Source organism: Brachycentrus maculatus, unplaced genomic scaffold, assembly GCF_059751285.1.
Source record: "Brachycentrus maculatus isolate JH-2025_06_01 unplaced genomic scaffold, ASM5975128v1 h1tg000091l, whole genome shotgun sequence".
Taxonomy (NCBI): Eukaryota; Metazoa; Arthropoda; class Insecta; order Trichoptera; family Brachycentridae; genus Brachycentrus; species Brachycentrus maculatus.
Window position 1 is genome coordinate 71,890 of NW_028280845.1, and position 18,728 is coordinate 90,617.

The 18,728-nt window shown below is 35.8% G+C and overlaps 1 protein-coding gene across 2 annotated transcripts; it reads left to right on the plus strand.

The window, feature by feature from the left end:
- Window positions 1-1,682: 1,682 nt before the first annotated feature.
- On the plus strand, window positions 1,683-11,759 carry LOC148310543 (NCK-interacting protein with SH3 domain-like). 2 transcript variants are annotated; one of them, XM_088258243.1, is made up of 11 exons: window positions 1,683-1,858; window positions 2,331-2,515; window positions 3,565-3,702; window positions 4,598-4,808; window positions 4,953-5,158; window positions 6,044-6,280; window positions 6,835-6,957; window positions 7,719-7,902; window positions 9,054-9,275; window positions 9,698-9,870; window positions 11,267-11,759. In XM_088258243.1, exons 1-11 carry the CDS (start codon window positions 1,834-1,836, stop codon window positions 11,453-11,455), a joined length of 1,893 nt encoding a protein of 630 aa, XP_088114369.1. In that variant the 5' UTR covers window positions 1,683-1,833; the 3' UTR covers window positions 11,456-11,759. The 2 variants fall into 2 exon arrangements, with proteins under 2 accessions (XP_088114369.1, XP_088114370.1); XM_088258244.1 differs by having other exon boundaries at window positions 4,616-4,808.
- Window positions 11,760-18,728: the final 6,969 nt, after the last annotated feature.

An 18,728-nucleotide genomic window follows, 5' to 3' on the forward strand; every position in this document is an offset into this window, starting at 1 on the left:
GAAGAAGAATAAGAAATCAAGCAATATATTTAGATATGCATACAATCCTCTGCATGTAAAATAATAATTCTGCTGTTTTGACAAAATATCTATATTTCATATTGATATTTGATACCAATGATAATAAAATATAGGAATTTGGAAGAAGGTTGGCGAGAAAATTGAAAAAAGTTACCATGAAAACTATTATTTTCATAGCCCTGAACAATATAAAAAATGTCACAAAAAATTACCCCTTCAAAATTAACTCACATGCAACAGCAGTGTTCGCTGTTCGTTAAGTCTTCAAACATTGCGAGTTATTATTACTTTTATATATATTATTACTTTTATGAGTGGAAGAGGTTGCACAGATCAAATTTTTGCACTACGAATGCTGACGGAAATGTTTTTGGCTAAAAACCAGAAACTCTTCTGTGCTTTCGTGGATTTGCAGAAAGCGTATGATAAGGTTGATGGGATGAAATTATGGATCGTGCTGGAAAAACATGGAGTAGACAATAAACTTATACAAGCAGTTGCTTCCCTCTACGAGGACAGCACAGCTAGTATAAGAGTGAATGGGGGCATTACATCATGGTTTGCAATATCCAAAGGCGTAAAGCAGGGATGTGTAATGTCACCATGGTTGTTTAATCTCTATATGGACCATTGTATGAAAGAGATTGAAAGTATGGGAATCGGAGCGAAAATGATGGATATAACTGTTAGTTGCTTACTGTATGCGGATGACGCCGCACTGCTAGTGAGCAGCGCGGAGGATTTGCAACTAATAGTGTCAAGAATATATGATGTATGTATGGAAAATGATCTGGCAATGAATGAAAGTAAGTCAAAGGTCATGGTGTTTGAAAGAGAGAAAGATATGACAGAATGCAAGATTATTGTGCATAATGAATCCCTAGAACAGGTGCAAGAATTTTTATATCTAGGAAGCATGTTCACAAGGGATGGAAAAGTGGATAAGGATATTGAGAGAAGAGTGAATGCAGGGAATAGAATAAATGGTGCTTTGAACAGAGTGATTGCGATTAAGAATATGTCCATGGAAGCCAAGCTAGCGGTTCACAACGGCGTGCTAGTACCGACACTAATGTATGGAAGCGAAACATGGAACTGGCTAAGGAAGGATAAAAGCAGAGTGAACGCTGTTGAAACGCGCTCCCTCAGACGAATGTGTGGAAAATCATTGTATGACAGAATTAAAAACGAAGATTTAAGAAAGGAATGTAAGGCTGAACAAGGGTTATTTGCGGTGGTATGGACATGTGGAGCGAATGGATAACGAGAGAATGACTAAGAAAATATATGTGGCGAATGTGAGAGGGAAAACAGAACGTGGACGACCGAAAAAGACTTGGCACGATCAGATCAATCAGAACCTAAAATCTGGCGGTGTCAAAAGTCTGCGTAATCGGAGGACATGTATGACTAGATGTATGGATGTGAAGAAGGCGAGGAGAGTATGTCAGGACAGAAGAGTGTGGCGTTCCATCCTCTCTGCCTACCCCTGCGGAGAAACGGCGTGATGGTAGTAGTAATAGTAGTAGCAGTAGTATATACAACTTACCCCGTTAAATTGCAATTTTTCAATACACACATCTTTGCCTGGCTATGTTTGGTTCATGTCGAGCAACGTAAAAAATATTAAGAAAATCAGAACTGTCAAAGTCTGGTAGACACCCAATTTTTTTTCAAATTTCAAGTTCAATATTGTTATTTATGTGCAAATTGTCGGACGTCACTTGATAATTTAACGAAAAATTTGAGGTTTTTTGTTGCAAAGTATATATGGCTTTTATTTATTCAGTCGGACCATAATATTTTATCAAAATGAGTGAAAATCTATCAAAGACTGGTAAGTGATTTTTTACTGAAATTAGTAGGAATTTTTCAAAATTAGAAGCAGTTTCATAGGTAAATGTTGAAACATTTCGAGACATGTTTCTGATATATTTGATTGCCCAGAAATCAGAATTCCAATTAATTTATAACTAATACTGTCTATACTGCTACATTATTAATAAGTTTATCACTATTTAACTGCTATATGGATTTTTTTTAAATAAATTTTGATACATATGTAATTATTATTAAGCTGTTTTTTCACTAAGCTCGCGAATAAGTAGCGCTCCATCATTGCTATTAGTGGATTCCTTCATGCGTTCCAAGGTCAGGTTGGATTTGAACTGTTCTTGTTCTGACAGCGAATATTACTGCGGAACGCGCGTTTTCACGGCTGTAGAATGTCCATTGGAGACGTTCTAGATGTTGTGGATTACCAGTTTTACTTGACAGGAGGATTAGTTTTTCCTTTCTTATTTTTATAGATGGCCATGAAATGTTGAAAGCCATGTACAATTTTGAGGCGACATTGGCCAAAACCCTGAGTTTCAACGAGGGTGACTACTTCATTCTTCACCAGAGCAACAATAAGCAGAGAAATTGGTGGCAAGTTGTCAACATTCAGGGACAACTGGGTTTTGTGCCTTCCAACTATGTATCTCCGGTCAAGGTTTGTGCACTATTCTAGCGATTAAGCATTGAACTCTGTGTCAGCCTAATGCAGATACACAGGGCATTTTGATTGGCCGAAATTACTTGATACGCCAGTCAGGGTTCTTAACTTTGTATGAGATGCATGATGTTATTTATTCACCATATATTTCTTCATATATTTATTTATTTTAATTTTTCCATTTGCATATTGAAGTAAAAATTTATAATTTATTTTGATAAACAATGCTTGGTGTTGGAGTTTACAGGATAGTAAAGTTACCAAACCATTATTTAAATAGGTATGATATATCTTGCTAGGTTTATTTTCAAATATTTAATACATTTCTGATTTGTAAAAAGACCCTATTAACACGTTGTTTGTGGAAAACGCTTTAAAGCATCTTTTTCATATTGTTGGTAGAGAGCGGGAGACACTTATAACTTTCTATTTGCTTACTTTTGGTAGAGCGCGAGAGACGCCAAAAAACAGTGTACAGATCGGAATTGGGTGTTGCGGCTTCTTGTGATTAGCATACTGAGGGTCAGGCGGCTGACTGTCTGAGTATAATTAGGGACAGGGTTGACGAAAAAACCGCCCGACAACAATGTGTGAGGGATCACTGTATTTGAGATAGTTGATGGTTGATTTATTAATTATTTAAAAAAAGAGAAATATTTATGTTTTTATTATTTACACAAACATTTAAATTTCATACTATTTCTGTGAGCCTAAGCGGCTCATTATTAGAAATAAGTATCAAATTGTGGTAGAGTGGGTTCGAACCTAGAAACTCTGACTTAAGAGTCCGTGACACTAACCTCGGGACCACAACCCGATGTATATAAGTTAATTTTCACTACAATGTAGGTTGATCCTATTCTCAATTATAATATAATACAATTAATATTTCAATTAAGTTATTATGTAGTTGTCCATATTTCCTTTCTGTAAATTTTTACGTAAGTTAAATTGCTTTTAAAACAACAGGAAGTAAGTTGTTATCATTCACAAGTGTGTAAGGTGATGTAATTTTTGGTATATAATGAACACGAAATTGTGTGTAGGTGGAACCGCTGTTTATGATGAAGTTCATAGAGGAATGTGTGGCTCGCATGAACGATGGCTCGCAGCTGACTCCGGATAAACAAGAGCTAATCACTCGTCTGAATGAAAAAAGACACCAAGCTGAAATTTCACTCAAGGTAATATATATGTTTTGTATTTCAAAAGTATTAACTTTTTGTATGGTAATATAAAATTCTCCTTATCATTCAGCATTCATTTTTAATTTACGTTTTACGTCTAAATTTTAAGTCTAAATTTTAGAGTTGTGTCCTTGAGATATTGAAGATTGAAGAGGGAGTAGGAGCTATTTCTTATTTTTATTTATTTATAATTATTATTTTTTATTTCTTATAGTAAAATAATAAATGAAAATATCAAACAGCTCCCACCTCTTCTTCAATCTTCAACGTCACAAGGACACAACTCTTAAATTTAGACTTACCCTAGGGCAATGATACTTAACCTTTTTTTTCTCGGGCCGCATACATATATTTGTAAAGCTACGCGGGCCGCAACACTATACTGGTATGACAAAAAATATCATGAAAAAAAATATATAAATATCACCACCCCCGTTTTTTTGGAAAACCATTTGAGATTTATAAAAATATGACCAAAACAGAATATTAATAGCGCGCATATTTGTCTGTCAAATGTTTGTTTTTTGGGAATAAATCTAGCGTGTGCAGTAGCAACACTCTTATACCAGATCTGATGTTGACACGACAACGACCATCCTCTTTGGGTTTCCATGTCTGTTACGTCAAAGTGGAAATTAATCTCAAGATATACGATTCTATATTTATAGAATGCCAGATTTTGTAAATCATGTTCCTGATAATAAATGTGTTGGGGGCCGCACAAAAAAGCTTGGCGGGCCGCAGGTTGAGTATGGCTGCCCTAGGGCCATTATGTCATAATTATAACAACATTGCATCGTTCCGATGCAGTGATTTATGGATGTAAATAGAAATGGTTAATCAAATCCACCACAGAATGCTTTAATCCATCCTAAATTGTGTATTTTTATAGCCCTATATAAAAAAACAGGCTCCCCAGCCTCCGAGTCTCCCGGAGTTGAACCACAGCCTCCAGAACGGGCGCTCCACCCTCCCGCCCGCGCCCCGTGCAGCCGCCGTCGCCCCCGCGCCAGTCGCCGCACCCGTCACCGCACCCGACGACTCCCACCGGGACAACAGCCACAACCACAGCAGTGACAATGGATATGAACATTTGCACCAAGGTGAGACAAAATCAATTCACTTTTAGCCAGATTGTGGAACGAGCCAATCATCCTCCACCACGGTAGCTAAATACGCTAACCATTACACCACAGAAGTGGACGGAGTTTCTTCTACATTTTATTCATATTTTCCCGGAAAATCAGACGCTCGCGCCAGTCTGGGCCCTGGTCCCCGCGAGCCGTCCCCCGGGGGGCGCAGTCCCCAGCGCAGCCAGTCCAGCCCCAGCATGCTGGTGGAGGGCGGCGAGGCCTCCATCCTGTACGGCATGGTGGAGAGGGTGCGCCAGCACACGAGGCTCAGCCACGACTTGTCCCGGGTGGCCGTCACAACTGTCCTGGAGTCGCTCAAGGTTTGTGCTAAACGCTATCTGATCTTGTTTGGGAAAAGGGGATAAAAGCGAAGTCTAGATAAAAATGTGCTGGTCTGGAAGTTAGTCATCCACAATGACGAGATGCTCAACAAGCTGCTCTCCTGCGTGACCATCGCGATGAAATACATCCTGCCCAACATCTTGGACATTCTCCAGTCCTTGAGGATCGAGAGGATGGCGTTACAATTTGTCAGCTGATGTTTTACCCGCTCCAGACTCAGCCCACTCGACCTCCCGAGACCGATTGACGACATTTTAATATATTTATATTTTGTATGTCATTATCATCATCATCTTGTAATTATTATAACTATCCATGTCTTTACAAGCACCCTTGAGGTAGTATTTTACGAAAATGCCGCTGTACAAATTATCCAAATTATTATTATTTATTTTATTTATTTGTTTTGGGAATTATACAGCTTGTACATAAAAATAAAATAAAAACATAACAAATAGTTGGATTGACAATGATAAAAGCCAATTAAATAATTACACATTTATGTTATGAATTAGATTACATGAAAGTAGATTCTTAGTCCAAAAATGCAAAAAAAACCTACTATAAAAAAATGTCTCTTACTGTGTTTTGAGTTTGGACAGCCGTACTGTTGGACATTAAGAGATAAAAAAAGAGAAGAGAGTGTGAGTGTGTGTGAGTGTATATGTGTGTGTGTGTGTGTGTGGGTGCTAGGGTGTATTGCCATTGTTTCTTTTAGTGATGACTATTTCGCCCTTTCAGTCCTTTCGTAAGAGGATAAACTAAGTCATAAGGTCTACTAACAAGTATTTGGACACTCAAAATGTTGTAAATCTCAGTTTTTTGTCACTCTTGTTCATCTCTCTCCTTCTCTCTTTGTCCAGGAGGTGCTGGACCGCAGTCGGTGCGGGCAGGTGTGGACGCTGTCCTCGCTGGCGAGCGGCGCGGGCCCGCTGGCGGCGGACCGGGCCGTGCTGCGCGGCACGAGCGACGCGCGCCGCCTGCGCGCCGACCTCACCGCGCTCACGGCGTGCGCGCGCGACGCCCAGCAGCGCGAGTGGGCCGTGCACGACGACGAGCACGCCATTCTCACGCACCTCACTGACGTCGTCGGGATTCTCGTGAGTGCTGATCGTTGTATTCAAACTCTAGACTTAATTAAATTTGAAAAAAAAAATATTGGTGTTTTTTTATTATTTACAAAAACATAATTTTATAACTGTTTTAATAACTGTTCCCGTATAAATTTTACGACGGGGCTATCCATCTGGTAAATTTAGTATAATAATTTGTCTTCTTCTTCTTCATCTTGTTGTAGCCCTTGTGGCCTGTTTTTAAGAGGGATTAGCCTCCTGCGATGTCGATTCCCAGTTATCGACCCATCTCTTTGGTGATCTGCCCGGGAGTCGTCTACCATGGGGTTGGCCGTACAGTGCAATGTGGGGGGAGTCTGGATGGTTCCATTCTCCTCACAGCGCATACCATTGTCTCCTTCGTTGCCTTCTCCACCTAACGACATCTTCGATCTCGCATATTTCCCTGATCCTGGCATTTCTTATTCTATCTCGAAGACTCTTGCCTGATATGCTTCTTATGCTAGACTCTAAGAAGCATAATAATTTGTGATAAATAAAATTATTCAAAAAAAAGTTTATATGTGCATTTTATATTCCAGTCCAATGCCGATGTCCGAGTGTCGTGTGACGTGTTGAGCACTGACAATTACGAGTATGTGAGTGCCCTCGTGCTGTTCTACCAAATGGAGACCAGGTGGCATATCAGGAAAATATTGATTCAGGTTTGTATTTCTTTGTGAATGAAAAAAAAAATTTTGCAGGCAGAGAGAATAGAATGCCACACCAATCTGTCTTTGTCAACAATCTTCTCCTCTTCCACATTTATGCATCTCCTCATTCATTTTTTAAAACCCTCATCCGCACCCGATGGTGCATAGGGTACTGCATCATATAATCACAGTGTTATTGTATTATTATAATTTTTTATTTTTAAAAATGAGATATATTTGTTTTTATTATTTACACAAATATTTCAATTTCATACTTTTTCTGTGAGCCTAAGAGGCTCATTATTAAAAATAGGTATCGAATTGTGGTAGAGTGGGTTTGAACCGAGAAACTCTGACTTAAGAGTCCGCGACACTAACCATGGGACCACGACCCGTCGTATATAAGTTAATTTTCACTACAATGTAGGTTGATTCTATTTTCAGTTATTATATAATACAATTAATATTTCAATTAAGTTATTATGTGGTTGTACATATTTCCTTTCTGTAATTTTTACATAAGTTAAATTGTTAAAAAAACCTATCCTAACCACGGGACCGCAACCCGATACGATCTTGATCAAACTCCTCATACATACCCGCCGATTATTCCGACTCCTGACTTAACCACTTTTAAGTTTTTGAAATACTTGATCATGCTAAGTTTTTTTGGTCTTGCAACGTATACCATAGTCTATGTATGGATTTTCAGCACAATGTAAGTTGATTCTGCTATTCCTCCTGAGTGATAGTTGCCTTTTGGTGCTGTGCAGGGCTTTGGGGTGATGTGCGCCCTGGACCGGGAGATTGTGAAGGTGCTGTGCATGTCGGTGCTGGCGAGGGAGCTGGCCCGGGACATGCTGGCCAACCAGTCGCACGCCGAGCGCCTAGCCGCCTCCGCCAAGCTCCTCAGCACCATGCTGTCCATGGCCGACCCGCTTCCGCTCAGCCACTTTGGTACTGTATTCCACTCACTTTTAGATTAGGTCCGTAAAAAATAATAGTTATAGAATAATTCAATTTCTTGCACATCTCAGTTTAACCGCCCTACCCATACGAACTTATAAAATATAAATACGTCATATATTTTATCGTCTTATATACGAACTTACATGATACGTCTGATATATTATTGTCTAAACACAACAAGCCGTATCCCATATGCTCAGGTACAAAAAAATATAATCGCATCTGCGGAAACATTCTAAAGGTGGAGACTGACCGGAGCATTTCGTCGTAACGTAACACGTTACGATGCGAGCATTCAGGCAGTCGGTACACCGAGCAGAGCACTCCATCCATAGTTTCGGATGCTCGATGATGCTCGTCGCGAGCGATGTTACGACGTTATCTTACGACGAAATGCTCCGGTCAGTCTCCACCTTTAGGGCGAGTGCCTTAGTCATACAAATATGTCGTACAGTGCATTTATTTCAACACCAACAATCGCTGGCTGCCTTATTTGCGGAATATATCGAGATTATGTTAAATGTATATTACATTCAATACGAATTCTACTATTTTTTTTCTTCTTTAGCCTTATGTCCTCCACTGCTGGATATAAACCTCTCCGTATCCTTACTTTTTTTTGGTCTGTTGTTGCTTGTAGCCAGTTTCTACCCCCACAGTGGCTATGTCGTTCGATCATCTTTTTTGAGGTCTCTCGATGCCTTTCTTATCCTCCCAAGGTCTTCATCTCAAAATTTTACACGTCCGCTTTGTGGGGTCCTGTCTTGCAACATGTACCGCCCATTGCCACTTGAGTCTGGCCACGCGATCCATGATTTTGGTTCTATTCTTAATTTCTTCATTTTATCTTTCAGGCTAAACCAAGCATGGATCTTTCCATGCATCGCTGTGTGCATTTGAGCTTCTCTGTTTTTCTTTTTGTCAGAGCCATGGTCTCTAGTGCATATGTATTCATTGGCAGTATGCAGGATTCATATGTTTTTCTTTTAAGACAGGTCGGAATCTCTTTTTTCTCTAGACATTATTTACTTATCAAAGACATTTATTATTATCATTATATAGATTTGGAACATGTCAATGGTGTTGTTGAAAAAATTTATACCTTTATTAGGGGTTAAATATGTTGTTGACATTTTCAGAACAATTGGATCTTGAGTTTGTATCATTCCTTCTGGAGTGGATTGAGTCTCCGCCAGAGTCCGATGTAGAGGAGTGCATTCCGGATATCTTCTTGTCGGCGGTTCTGGCTCTCAACATGCAGTTCCTGGATCCAGACAACAACCTCATCTTAGATGCTCTGCAGACTAGACCGCACTCCAAGGTCTTCACGGAAAAACTTTTGCTCTTACTGAACAGAGAAGGTAATCTGATTATTTTATTTGAAGCCATTTAAACATGTTATAAATTAACAAACAGGTGGAATAGTTCAAACATCTGGATGTAGACTTGAGTGGTTAAGCGGATCTGCGATGTAAAGTGACGGGACAAATAAACAATGCTGCAGTCATCTCAGGATGCCTGAAAAGTTCTACTTGGGAGGCTACGGAGAAGACAATGGTAAGGATAATGGAATCTAGACTCCCCAAATTGCATTGCACGGTCAACCCTAAGGTAGACGACTCCCTGGCAAACCACCAAAGAGATGGATTGATAGCTGAGAATCGACATTGCAGAGGCTAATCCTTCCTAAAAACAGGCCACAAGGCCTACACAAAGAAGAATAATTTTTTTGCCTACACAATAATAATAATAAAAATATAATATGTACATGGATGTTCTACAGATGATCCGGTAAGAGTTTTGGAGCATGTGCCTCCGGCTCCGCATTCAGTGCTGAAGCTGTCCCTGGACGCCTTCAGTCGGCGGTCTACGGCCTCTCTCTTCTACACCAACGACACAAAGGTTCTGCTCGACATCACGGTCAGACAGTTGGCCGATCTTTCTGCTGGAGATCAGGTTAGTCAAATTTGACTTCATTTTGGCTAATATTAGCACAAGCACATTATTGGTGCTCTGCGACCATACCAGCTACCATCGCGACTACGCCATGACATGTGACATGGGATACGCTGCGTTGAGTGTTTCCAAGGCGATCAAACTTCAATGATAATATAAGATTTTTTAGTATTCAATATAATATCGATAACATATGATAATGATCCTTTTGTAGTCTGCCATTTATACATGTTATCTATTGGTCCTTTTTAGGTTCATCCACTTATGTAATACATATTATAATTTTTACGTTACATTGAGTGTTTTTAAGGCGGTCGGACCTCAATGATAATTCAATCAGAAATAGTATTCAAAATAATATTGTTAACATATAATGAAGATCCTTTTAAAGTCTTCCATTAATGCATTTTATATAATGGTCCTTTTTAGGTTCATCCACTTGTGTAATACATATTATAATTATCCACCTTTTTTGGTTCGTCTACTGCACAAGTAGTTACCCTTTTTAAGTCTACCCGTAGTACAAAATTATGGCTCCTTTCAGATTCACTCTTTACTTAATGTGATAACTCTTTTCAGTTCCGCTCACCACACAATATATCAGACCTTTTCAGGTCTACCCACCAAACAATATAATGATAATAATAATACATTTCAATAAATTATATAGCGCTTTTTTCGTAAAATGCTACCTTGTTGTGACTGAATATTCACATTCTCGAAGGTATGATCAAAACCATGCATGTGCACAATTTATCACAAATGCCAAAAGTCTTCCTCAAGCATTTCTGCTGAATATTATGGTCAACCGTGTCGAAAGCAGCACTCATATCCAAAAAAGGAATCAAAACAAGGTCACCAGCATCCACAGCAGTTATTATATCAGACAGTACTCTCACTTGCGCCTGTATCTGTAGAGTGGTATCGCCTGTATGCCGATGCCTCTCTGAAAACGACTTGTTATTTTCAACATACATTGTCGGTCAATATATCAGTCCTTTTTAAGCCTACTTTTAATAAAATATATTAGCAACATTTTGAGTGTGCCTGCTTAGTAAAAAGCTTCTTTTCATCTCACCAATAGATGTCTCTTGTGAAGTTCTAGTTATTCAAAAACAATGTTTCGAAATTGGATGATATACATATATCAAGATATCTTCCAAGATTTTGAGTAGTGTGGTTGTCAATATGTCAAAATGTCTGGTAGAATTGGTGATTGTTACACGTGTGTAAAGTGATCACTTAAACCAGCCTATGATGGTCGTCAGCCCCGTAAATGCCCAGACTTCCATATTCTTCTTCATCTTTGATGAGATGTCAAATATAATATGTAAATATATTAGCCTTTTCATGTCCACGGTAGAGTATCTGCTACATTTGCTGTTTCTGTGTTCAGCGCCGCGGCCTGTACCTGCAGCTGTGTCTCGGAGTGCTCCGCCACACGGACTACAGCCACTGCCATCGCCAGGCCGACCTGCTGCGCTGCTTCACCCGCATCTTCTGCGAGGAGGGGGAACCCAGCAAACCCGACCAGACCCTCGTCAGGACCATCTCCAACGAGTTCCCGCACTACTTCAAGGCATAAGAAACGGAAACAGACACGATATATCAAAATGTGATGACATTTGCATCAATTCTTGAGCCATTTGTAAACAATATGTTTAATATTACTATTGTCTACAATATGTTGGTAAAGTTGCGTAACGACAGTGGTAATTTAATCTTAACACTTTGTTATCGAGCGGTTTTTCCATCAACTCGACCCTAATAAGTATTTATTATTAGATTAAAACCAATATTTTTAGCTTTTCCACTTTTTTATTTGACCAGCGACCGGGTTTCGTCGTTACCGACATCATCAGACTGGTGAGAGGCTATACAAATTGTTATGTTATATATAAAAGAAGGCAGGAGTTGATAACCATGATTTGATATAATTTTATGAGAAATTAATTTAAGTTGAGTGAATTTAAGTAGTGTATGATATTAAAAATATTATTATTATTATTATTATTTTTTTTATAATTTTTTTTTAATATCATACAATACTTAAATTCACTCAAATTAAATTAATTTCTCATAAAATTATATCAAATCATGGTTATCAACTCCTGCCTTCTTTTATATATAACATAACAATTTGTATAGCCTCTCACCAGTCTGATGATGTCGGTAACGACGAAACCCGGTCGCTGGTCAAATAAAAAAGTGGAAAAGCTAAAAATATTGGTTTTAATCTAATAATAAATTAAAAATGCAATTCCATCACGAAGTGTCAGTGGATAATATAAACCTAATAAGTATACTAATTAAAGTCGTATACTAATCACAAGTAACTGCAAACCCAATTCCGATCTGTAAAATGTTTTTAGGCCTATCGTGCTCTGACAAAAGTAAGCAAATAAAACGCTTATAAGTGTCTCCCGCTCTCTACCAACTGTATGCAAAAGACGCTTTTAAGCGTTTCCTGCAAACAATGTGTTGAAAAGTGATGGTGTTTTTATCAGTTTTCAAAAATCCTATTAAATCTCTCAGCCCACATCCACCCACTGCTGGGTGAAGATCTCCTTCGTTGCGCGCATCTTCATTATTTCCTTGCAGTTTAATATTGCATGACATCTACAGTTTGTTTCATCAACTCAACTTTTAACCGTCACAACTGTGTAAATACATCTCACACTCCGAAAATTTCAAATATGTTTACACATACTTTCCTAATCATTTTACTAGTCTGTTGTGAGTATTTTTGATTGCTTATATTGGAACATATAGAGACATCTCTTGGGATAGTCATGATATATAAGATGATCGCTAAAAAAATTGGATATTAGAAGTCAACAATGAAAATTAAAGCCAGAAAGCTTCTACACATAAAATTGGTTTAGTTTTGTAGAAATGCCTAACATAATATGTATTGTCTATAGCTTTATTCGTAATTTATATTATAAGAAAGTACCTATTTAAAGATACCTTGCAATCCCCTAAATACCTCATTAGATAATATGTGCCATCAGTATCATCATTTCCATCACATGATTTTTTTAAAGTCATCAATCATCACTAGAAACGAGCACAATTTGACGATACTCAATTTTTAATTCTTTATTTTCGAATATCATTCCAAAATATTTTTAAGATCACAGTTCGTAGACTCACCTATTATATTTTATTATTATTATTTTTTACAGTAGACAGTAGAACGCCACACCACTCTGTGTTTGCAAACATTCTTTGCCCCTTCCTCATTCATGGATCACCTCATACATACCCGCCGATTATTCCGACACCTGACCACTTTCAAGTATTTGAAGTATTTATATTTTCCAATCACATTCGCCTCATTAATTTGTTTTACCATTCTTTCATCACTCATTTGTTCCACATGCCCAAACCATCTCAACACACCTTTCTTAATTTTATCCATTTTCTTTTACAAATTTATTACTTTTTGAGCATACGTGACACCTAAGCTTGCTAATGGTATCTCAAAATTATTATTTATGTAAGCTTATATCTATTCATATTTGAATAATATAATACTATTAGAAATCAGTCTAATTTGATTGCAAAATGTACCATAATTATTGGTCCCACACGGGACCGTGGAACATTTAACGAAGGTTAAAATAGGAAAAAAAAAAACTCATTCTTATTTTGTTAACCAAAAATATGAAGGGTTTTTTTATCAAATTGATTTTTCAAACAAATATTATTATAGTATTTTAATTTTAAATTAATGAGCTTTTACTGTACTTGTATCATCTTATAAAACGGCCTCAATTGGTTTTATGCCGGTAATGAGAAGTCTTAGTATCAATACATTGCTAGAGTGTTAAGGTTCTCTCTCTATAGGATATAATATTTAGTATAATATTGTGTATATAGTTGTGCCATTGATATTTTATATGCATCATTTAAGTAGTTTTCATCACAAAATGTGTCAATGGTAAATAAGAATCTTAGATGCGACACTGGGTGCCCGCAAATGTCTTTTTTTGGTGTCTATGAACTCCGACCGCGTTGTCTGACTCAGATTTTTTCTAGGACTGACTAAAACGGTATAAAACCTCCTTCTCTCAACCACATACTAACATGGGGTTATCAGCTGGAATAATTCTCATTTACATATATGAGGCTTGTACCTGATTACACGCTACGATTGCGACTTATACGCTTTCTTTATTGGTTTGAAATTTTGTGCTTTAATATTGTCGGGAGTTTAAATAAACAACCTCTATCTAAATATGTATTGTCTATTGAGTTTGAATATATCGTAGTCGTACAGGAAAAAGTGACCAACTAACAAATCGTAAAATGTTCAGGAAGGCCATTTAATTCACTTTTGCTCGGCAAGAAAATAAACATCAATGCAGTTAGTCATTTTTAACAAGTCAATATATTATACTTCCAAGTTTAAAATCCTTTGGGATGTTTTTCAGGGCAATATTAAGCTAGTAAGATATCAAATAGTTAAAGATCACGTTTTTGCAAAAAATGCACTTGGTCACTTTCTCCTGTATGAGTACGATATATTTGTCTGTCGAGTTCTGTAGCAGGTTTAAAGATAGAACCCTTTAAACATTCAAACAAATTTTCAACAACATTCGCGTTTCGCTAAAATATATTTTCGCCGATCATAGCTGTTGTATAATCGGACATATGCTAAACAGCCAGGTTAAGAGGGGAGAGAGAGAAAGAGGTGTGCTTAAAAAAAGAGAGCTCTAATATTCTAAGTTATATCTGATTTATGTTATATAATCTGTGTGGACACTTTTTATCTATGATTTTCTATGATCGAGTGTCACCTCTATAGTATAATTACATAATTACAAATATATTAGTTATTTTCTATTATTATGACATTTTTTCACAAACCAATCATCGCTAGTCATAATAAGTAGTTGAATATCATCAAAATTATTTTTATGAATGTAATATTTATTTTTAAGTTTTATTTAATTCCAGTCTATGACATGAACATTATTCACATAAAAATCAGTAACAATAATATATTATTATTTAGCGAATTGTTTTCTGGCAAAATATCATGAACGCTTTTCGATAAGGATATTTTATGTATTAAGGACGACCGCAAAGATATTTGATCTACGCGACACAATTATGACATCTTTTTATTTGTTATTTTATTTAGAACCATTGTTTATACACACTCAAATTATCTCTAGACATATTTTGTCTAATACATAGGCCTCGAAAAACATTACCCAATTTTATCAAATATCTATACCTGAGGATATTTTCCTTGGTTATTTCCACAGATGTTGAAAGAATGAAGAATAAGCTACATTTAAAGCAGAAAATCATTTTGATGTCAAAACTCGGTCCGGAAAAATTAAAGTTTGAATTTTGACTACCGCAAACTGTGACAAGTAGATTGACTAAAACATGACTTATTAAAACTGATCTTACCTAATGGGTGTTTATGATATTTTGTTGGGAATTTATGAAATTGAGTCATTGAAGCCCATGAAATTGTTAAGGAAATATTATTACATGCCTTATTTATTTCAAAGGTTTTGCTCATGAGAAGTTGCCAAAGTGATACTGACCAAGAAACGTGCCATGAAATTTTGATATTACATTTTTTTGTTGTTTCTAGGAAACAATCTACTTGTATGAAGGTTTTTTTTTTATTGACAAAATGTTTTTATAATTCATATTGTGATCATGCTGCGAAATGTGATAAAGTTAATCCGTGCAATTAATGATCCATTCTACAAAAGTGATTAACGATCACTTTTTAATACAACGAAAAACTGTAAAATAATGTATCCTTGTTATGTCCCACGTCATCCATCTGTCATTGATTGATAGATATCCCATGTGTTGGATATTTGCACTAAAAAAAAGACAAAATGTCATGTAATGGCATTTTCAAATGAATGAAAGTATGCTTTCTCTATGGAGAAAGTGCAAAAAATATAGAGTTTATCCAAATTTCTACTTATTGTCATTGGATATGTATTTCTCAAATTCTATTGTATTAAAACATTCTACCCCAAAGTTTGATTTTTTTGTCTGAATTATTGAAGTTACTCATGACAGATTATTTAGTTTTTATTTTAGCTTTGTCAGTTTTCTCAGTATGCTCACAATATATTAATTTGTAAATTTATGTATTCATAACATTTAAGTACAAAATGTTGTTTATGAAGTATACATATGTGGTTTTTTAAACTGTGTCTCTATCTGAATAATTTTTTGTTTATTTTCTAATTGAATTTTTATTTATTGTCTGTCTTTTGGTAATATAAAAATTATCAATTATTTAGATGATGTGAAAAGTCATTCCATTGTCTTTGAGTGCTCACTTGATTGGCGTCTAATCTTATGAATACTGATCAAAGATGAAGTTTCGTGAATGCCTGTATTTATGCCCTTTTTTCCATGTATAGGGTTAATATGAAACAAGTTTTATTGAAGTAATTTAGAAATTTGTATTATACAATATTTTTTTGGAAAATGTTGTTATTAAAATGTGCCGTTGGATGCACTATTTACTGTAGTTGATACTCGCCTGATGGGAGAATTTTATAGGAAATGCAAGAAGCATTTCAGGGTATTGAAAATGAAACCTAGAGTAGATTATGAATGTTATCAATGGTAGATTTTCTTCTGTGTTGTTTGATGTTTGAAATGCTTTTAAATTCTATGATTCCGGCACATGGCAATGTTAATTCGAAATATTAAAATACATTTTTTTTAAATCTACTATTCAAGTGATTACACAATTTGCAAAAATTATTACATACTTATTGTATCATGGTACGCACATACGCAGAAAAAAGATTATGACATCGTTCTCTTTACCCCGTTAAAATTAAATTATATTAAACAACCTTATATGTAGTTACATTTATATGTACATAATTAAAGCACACACCTCACAGTAGAGGTGGTGGAACGGTTAAATTTAAAAGTGTTAAATAATATATCACTGTAAAAGCGTAAGATGTTTCTAAATTATGAATAATCTTTATCTTTGGGGGAGAATAAATGTTTTAACATTTTAATGTTACTAAATTAAATTTAAATTAAAAAAAAATCTAGGTGAACATAAAGGGTTTGCAATCAAGAACCTTCACCTACATTGGAGGGTTCAAAAGCCCTCACTTTAAATTATGTACCTTTTAAAAGTATTTTACCTTTCAAAATGTATATATGTACATGTTTTATACACAGAGTGAGCCATATTTGGGTAAACGATCAAAATGTAATGCTTTTTTTTGTGTTTGTTGACATTTATCAGTCAGGTTTGATTTTTCGTAAAGACCAGACATGAACAATTAGTATACACCACAAAAATTTTAGAAATGTAAATTTTTTCAACCATTTTGTGTCAAATGTTTTGTGAAATTCAGCAATATGTTATCACTCGGATTTTACAGTTTGACACCACAAAATTTTTTTGTGTTGCTAACCGAATATTATTGTATAAATGATTGAATAAATACTAAGAGTAAAGAAAGAGAAAATTTAGTTTTCATAACAACATGAAGTCAGTCACGATTATATTGCAAAAAGAGTTGCCAGTAATAATGAAAAATAGTACTTAATTGGTTTCGATTAAGTACTCAAGGACTGTAAAAATTACTAGCCAGCTTGCATCAATGCTAGAGGCTGCCATTTGCTGGATTTAATTTCCATAATTAATCTTTTGATTGAATGATGTTAATAAATCTATCCCAATTTTTAAGACTTTAAATGGCTCACTCTTACATGTTGAAATATTTATATTTAAATAAATTACAGTCTATCTCGTTGCATTCTTGAGATGCTTTATTTATCTTTTGAAATATAAATGTTTAAACTATTCCAAAATTAGTAGGGTAAATTAGCCATATAATTATAAAACTTTATTAGCGTTGGGAGAGTCGCGAACTTGTTACTTAAATCAATTTTAGATGCATTTGAATTATTTGAAATCTCGATGTCTGTCTACTGTGGTGTACTTGTGAAGCATTTTGTGATTGCTACCAAAGTTATGTGATTAGTGCATTTGGGGAGTTATTAAGATATTTCTAAGATTGTTTAGCTTAAAATATGCCGTCAATTCTGCAGTGTGTAGTTTATTAAGATAAGTTTATTTACATACAGATGCACAGCTTATATTATAAAAGTATATTTATGTTATATTTTTCGCACAGCATGTACTATAAATTAATTATTTACATTTTTAGATATACATAGTTTATGAATTTAGCAGTACAATTTACAAAAAAAGGAAACGTTTTTGCCGTCTTAATATATTTCTGGTATATAAATGAGTTTACACAATTTAGTAATTTTAAATGAATCTGACTTAAGTTTTTTTCTGAATTAGTATTTTGCCTTGTAAAACGCACCCACCTATGTATTCCAATCTAATTGTACCTCTATGAAAAATAAAGATTATATTTTAAAATATGAGACTTGTTTTATTATTATTTTTTTACACACACATACATCTTCTTTTTCCTCAGCCATCTCTCCACTGCTGCCTCTTCTGATATTCTCCGTTCCTTCTTGTTTGCGCTCTCTCGACCATTTCTTGTGACTGGGATTATGTCATCTACCTATCTTTTTGTCCGCCTCCTTAGTGTAATGGTCAGCACGCTCGGCTACCGTTCTGGAGGTCCCGGGTTCGATTCTCAGAGGGGGATCTAATAAATATAAGTGATTTTTTCACTCTAATATTTATTCAATATTACCCTGGACTGGTACCTGAAGCGGAGGGCTGATCACCTTTCCTTTGTGTGTTAACGATCAAGATAACACTGCGTTTATATGATGTAGTGCCCTATGCACCATTGGGGTGCGGATAAGTGTTCAAATGAAATGAATTATTAAGATGACAC

What these genes read in the sequence shown, in the direction of transcription:
- LOC148310543 (XM_088258243.1), top strand. Translation starts at nt 1,834, where the DNA reads ATGAGTGAAAATCTATCAAAGACTG. An exon ending in ATATGAACATTTGCACCAAG is followed by an intron (nt 4,809 to 4,952) that starts GTGAGACAAAAT and finishes CCGGAAAATCAG; the next exon opens with ACGCTCGCGCCAGTCTGGGC. An exon ending in GCTTCCGCTCAGCCACTTTG is followed by an intron (nt 7,903 to 9,053) that starts GTACTGTATTCC and finishes TGACATTTTCAG; the next exon opens with AACAATTGGATCTTGAGTTT.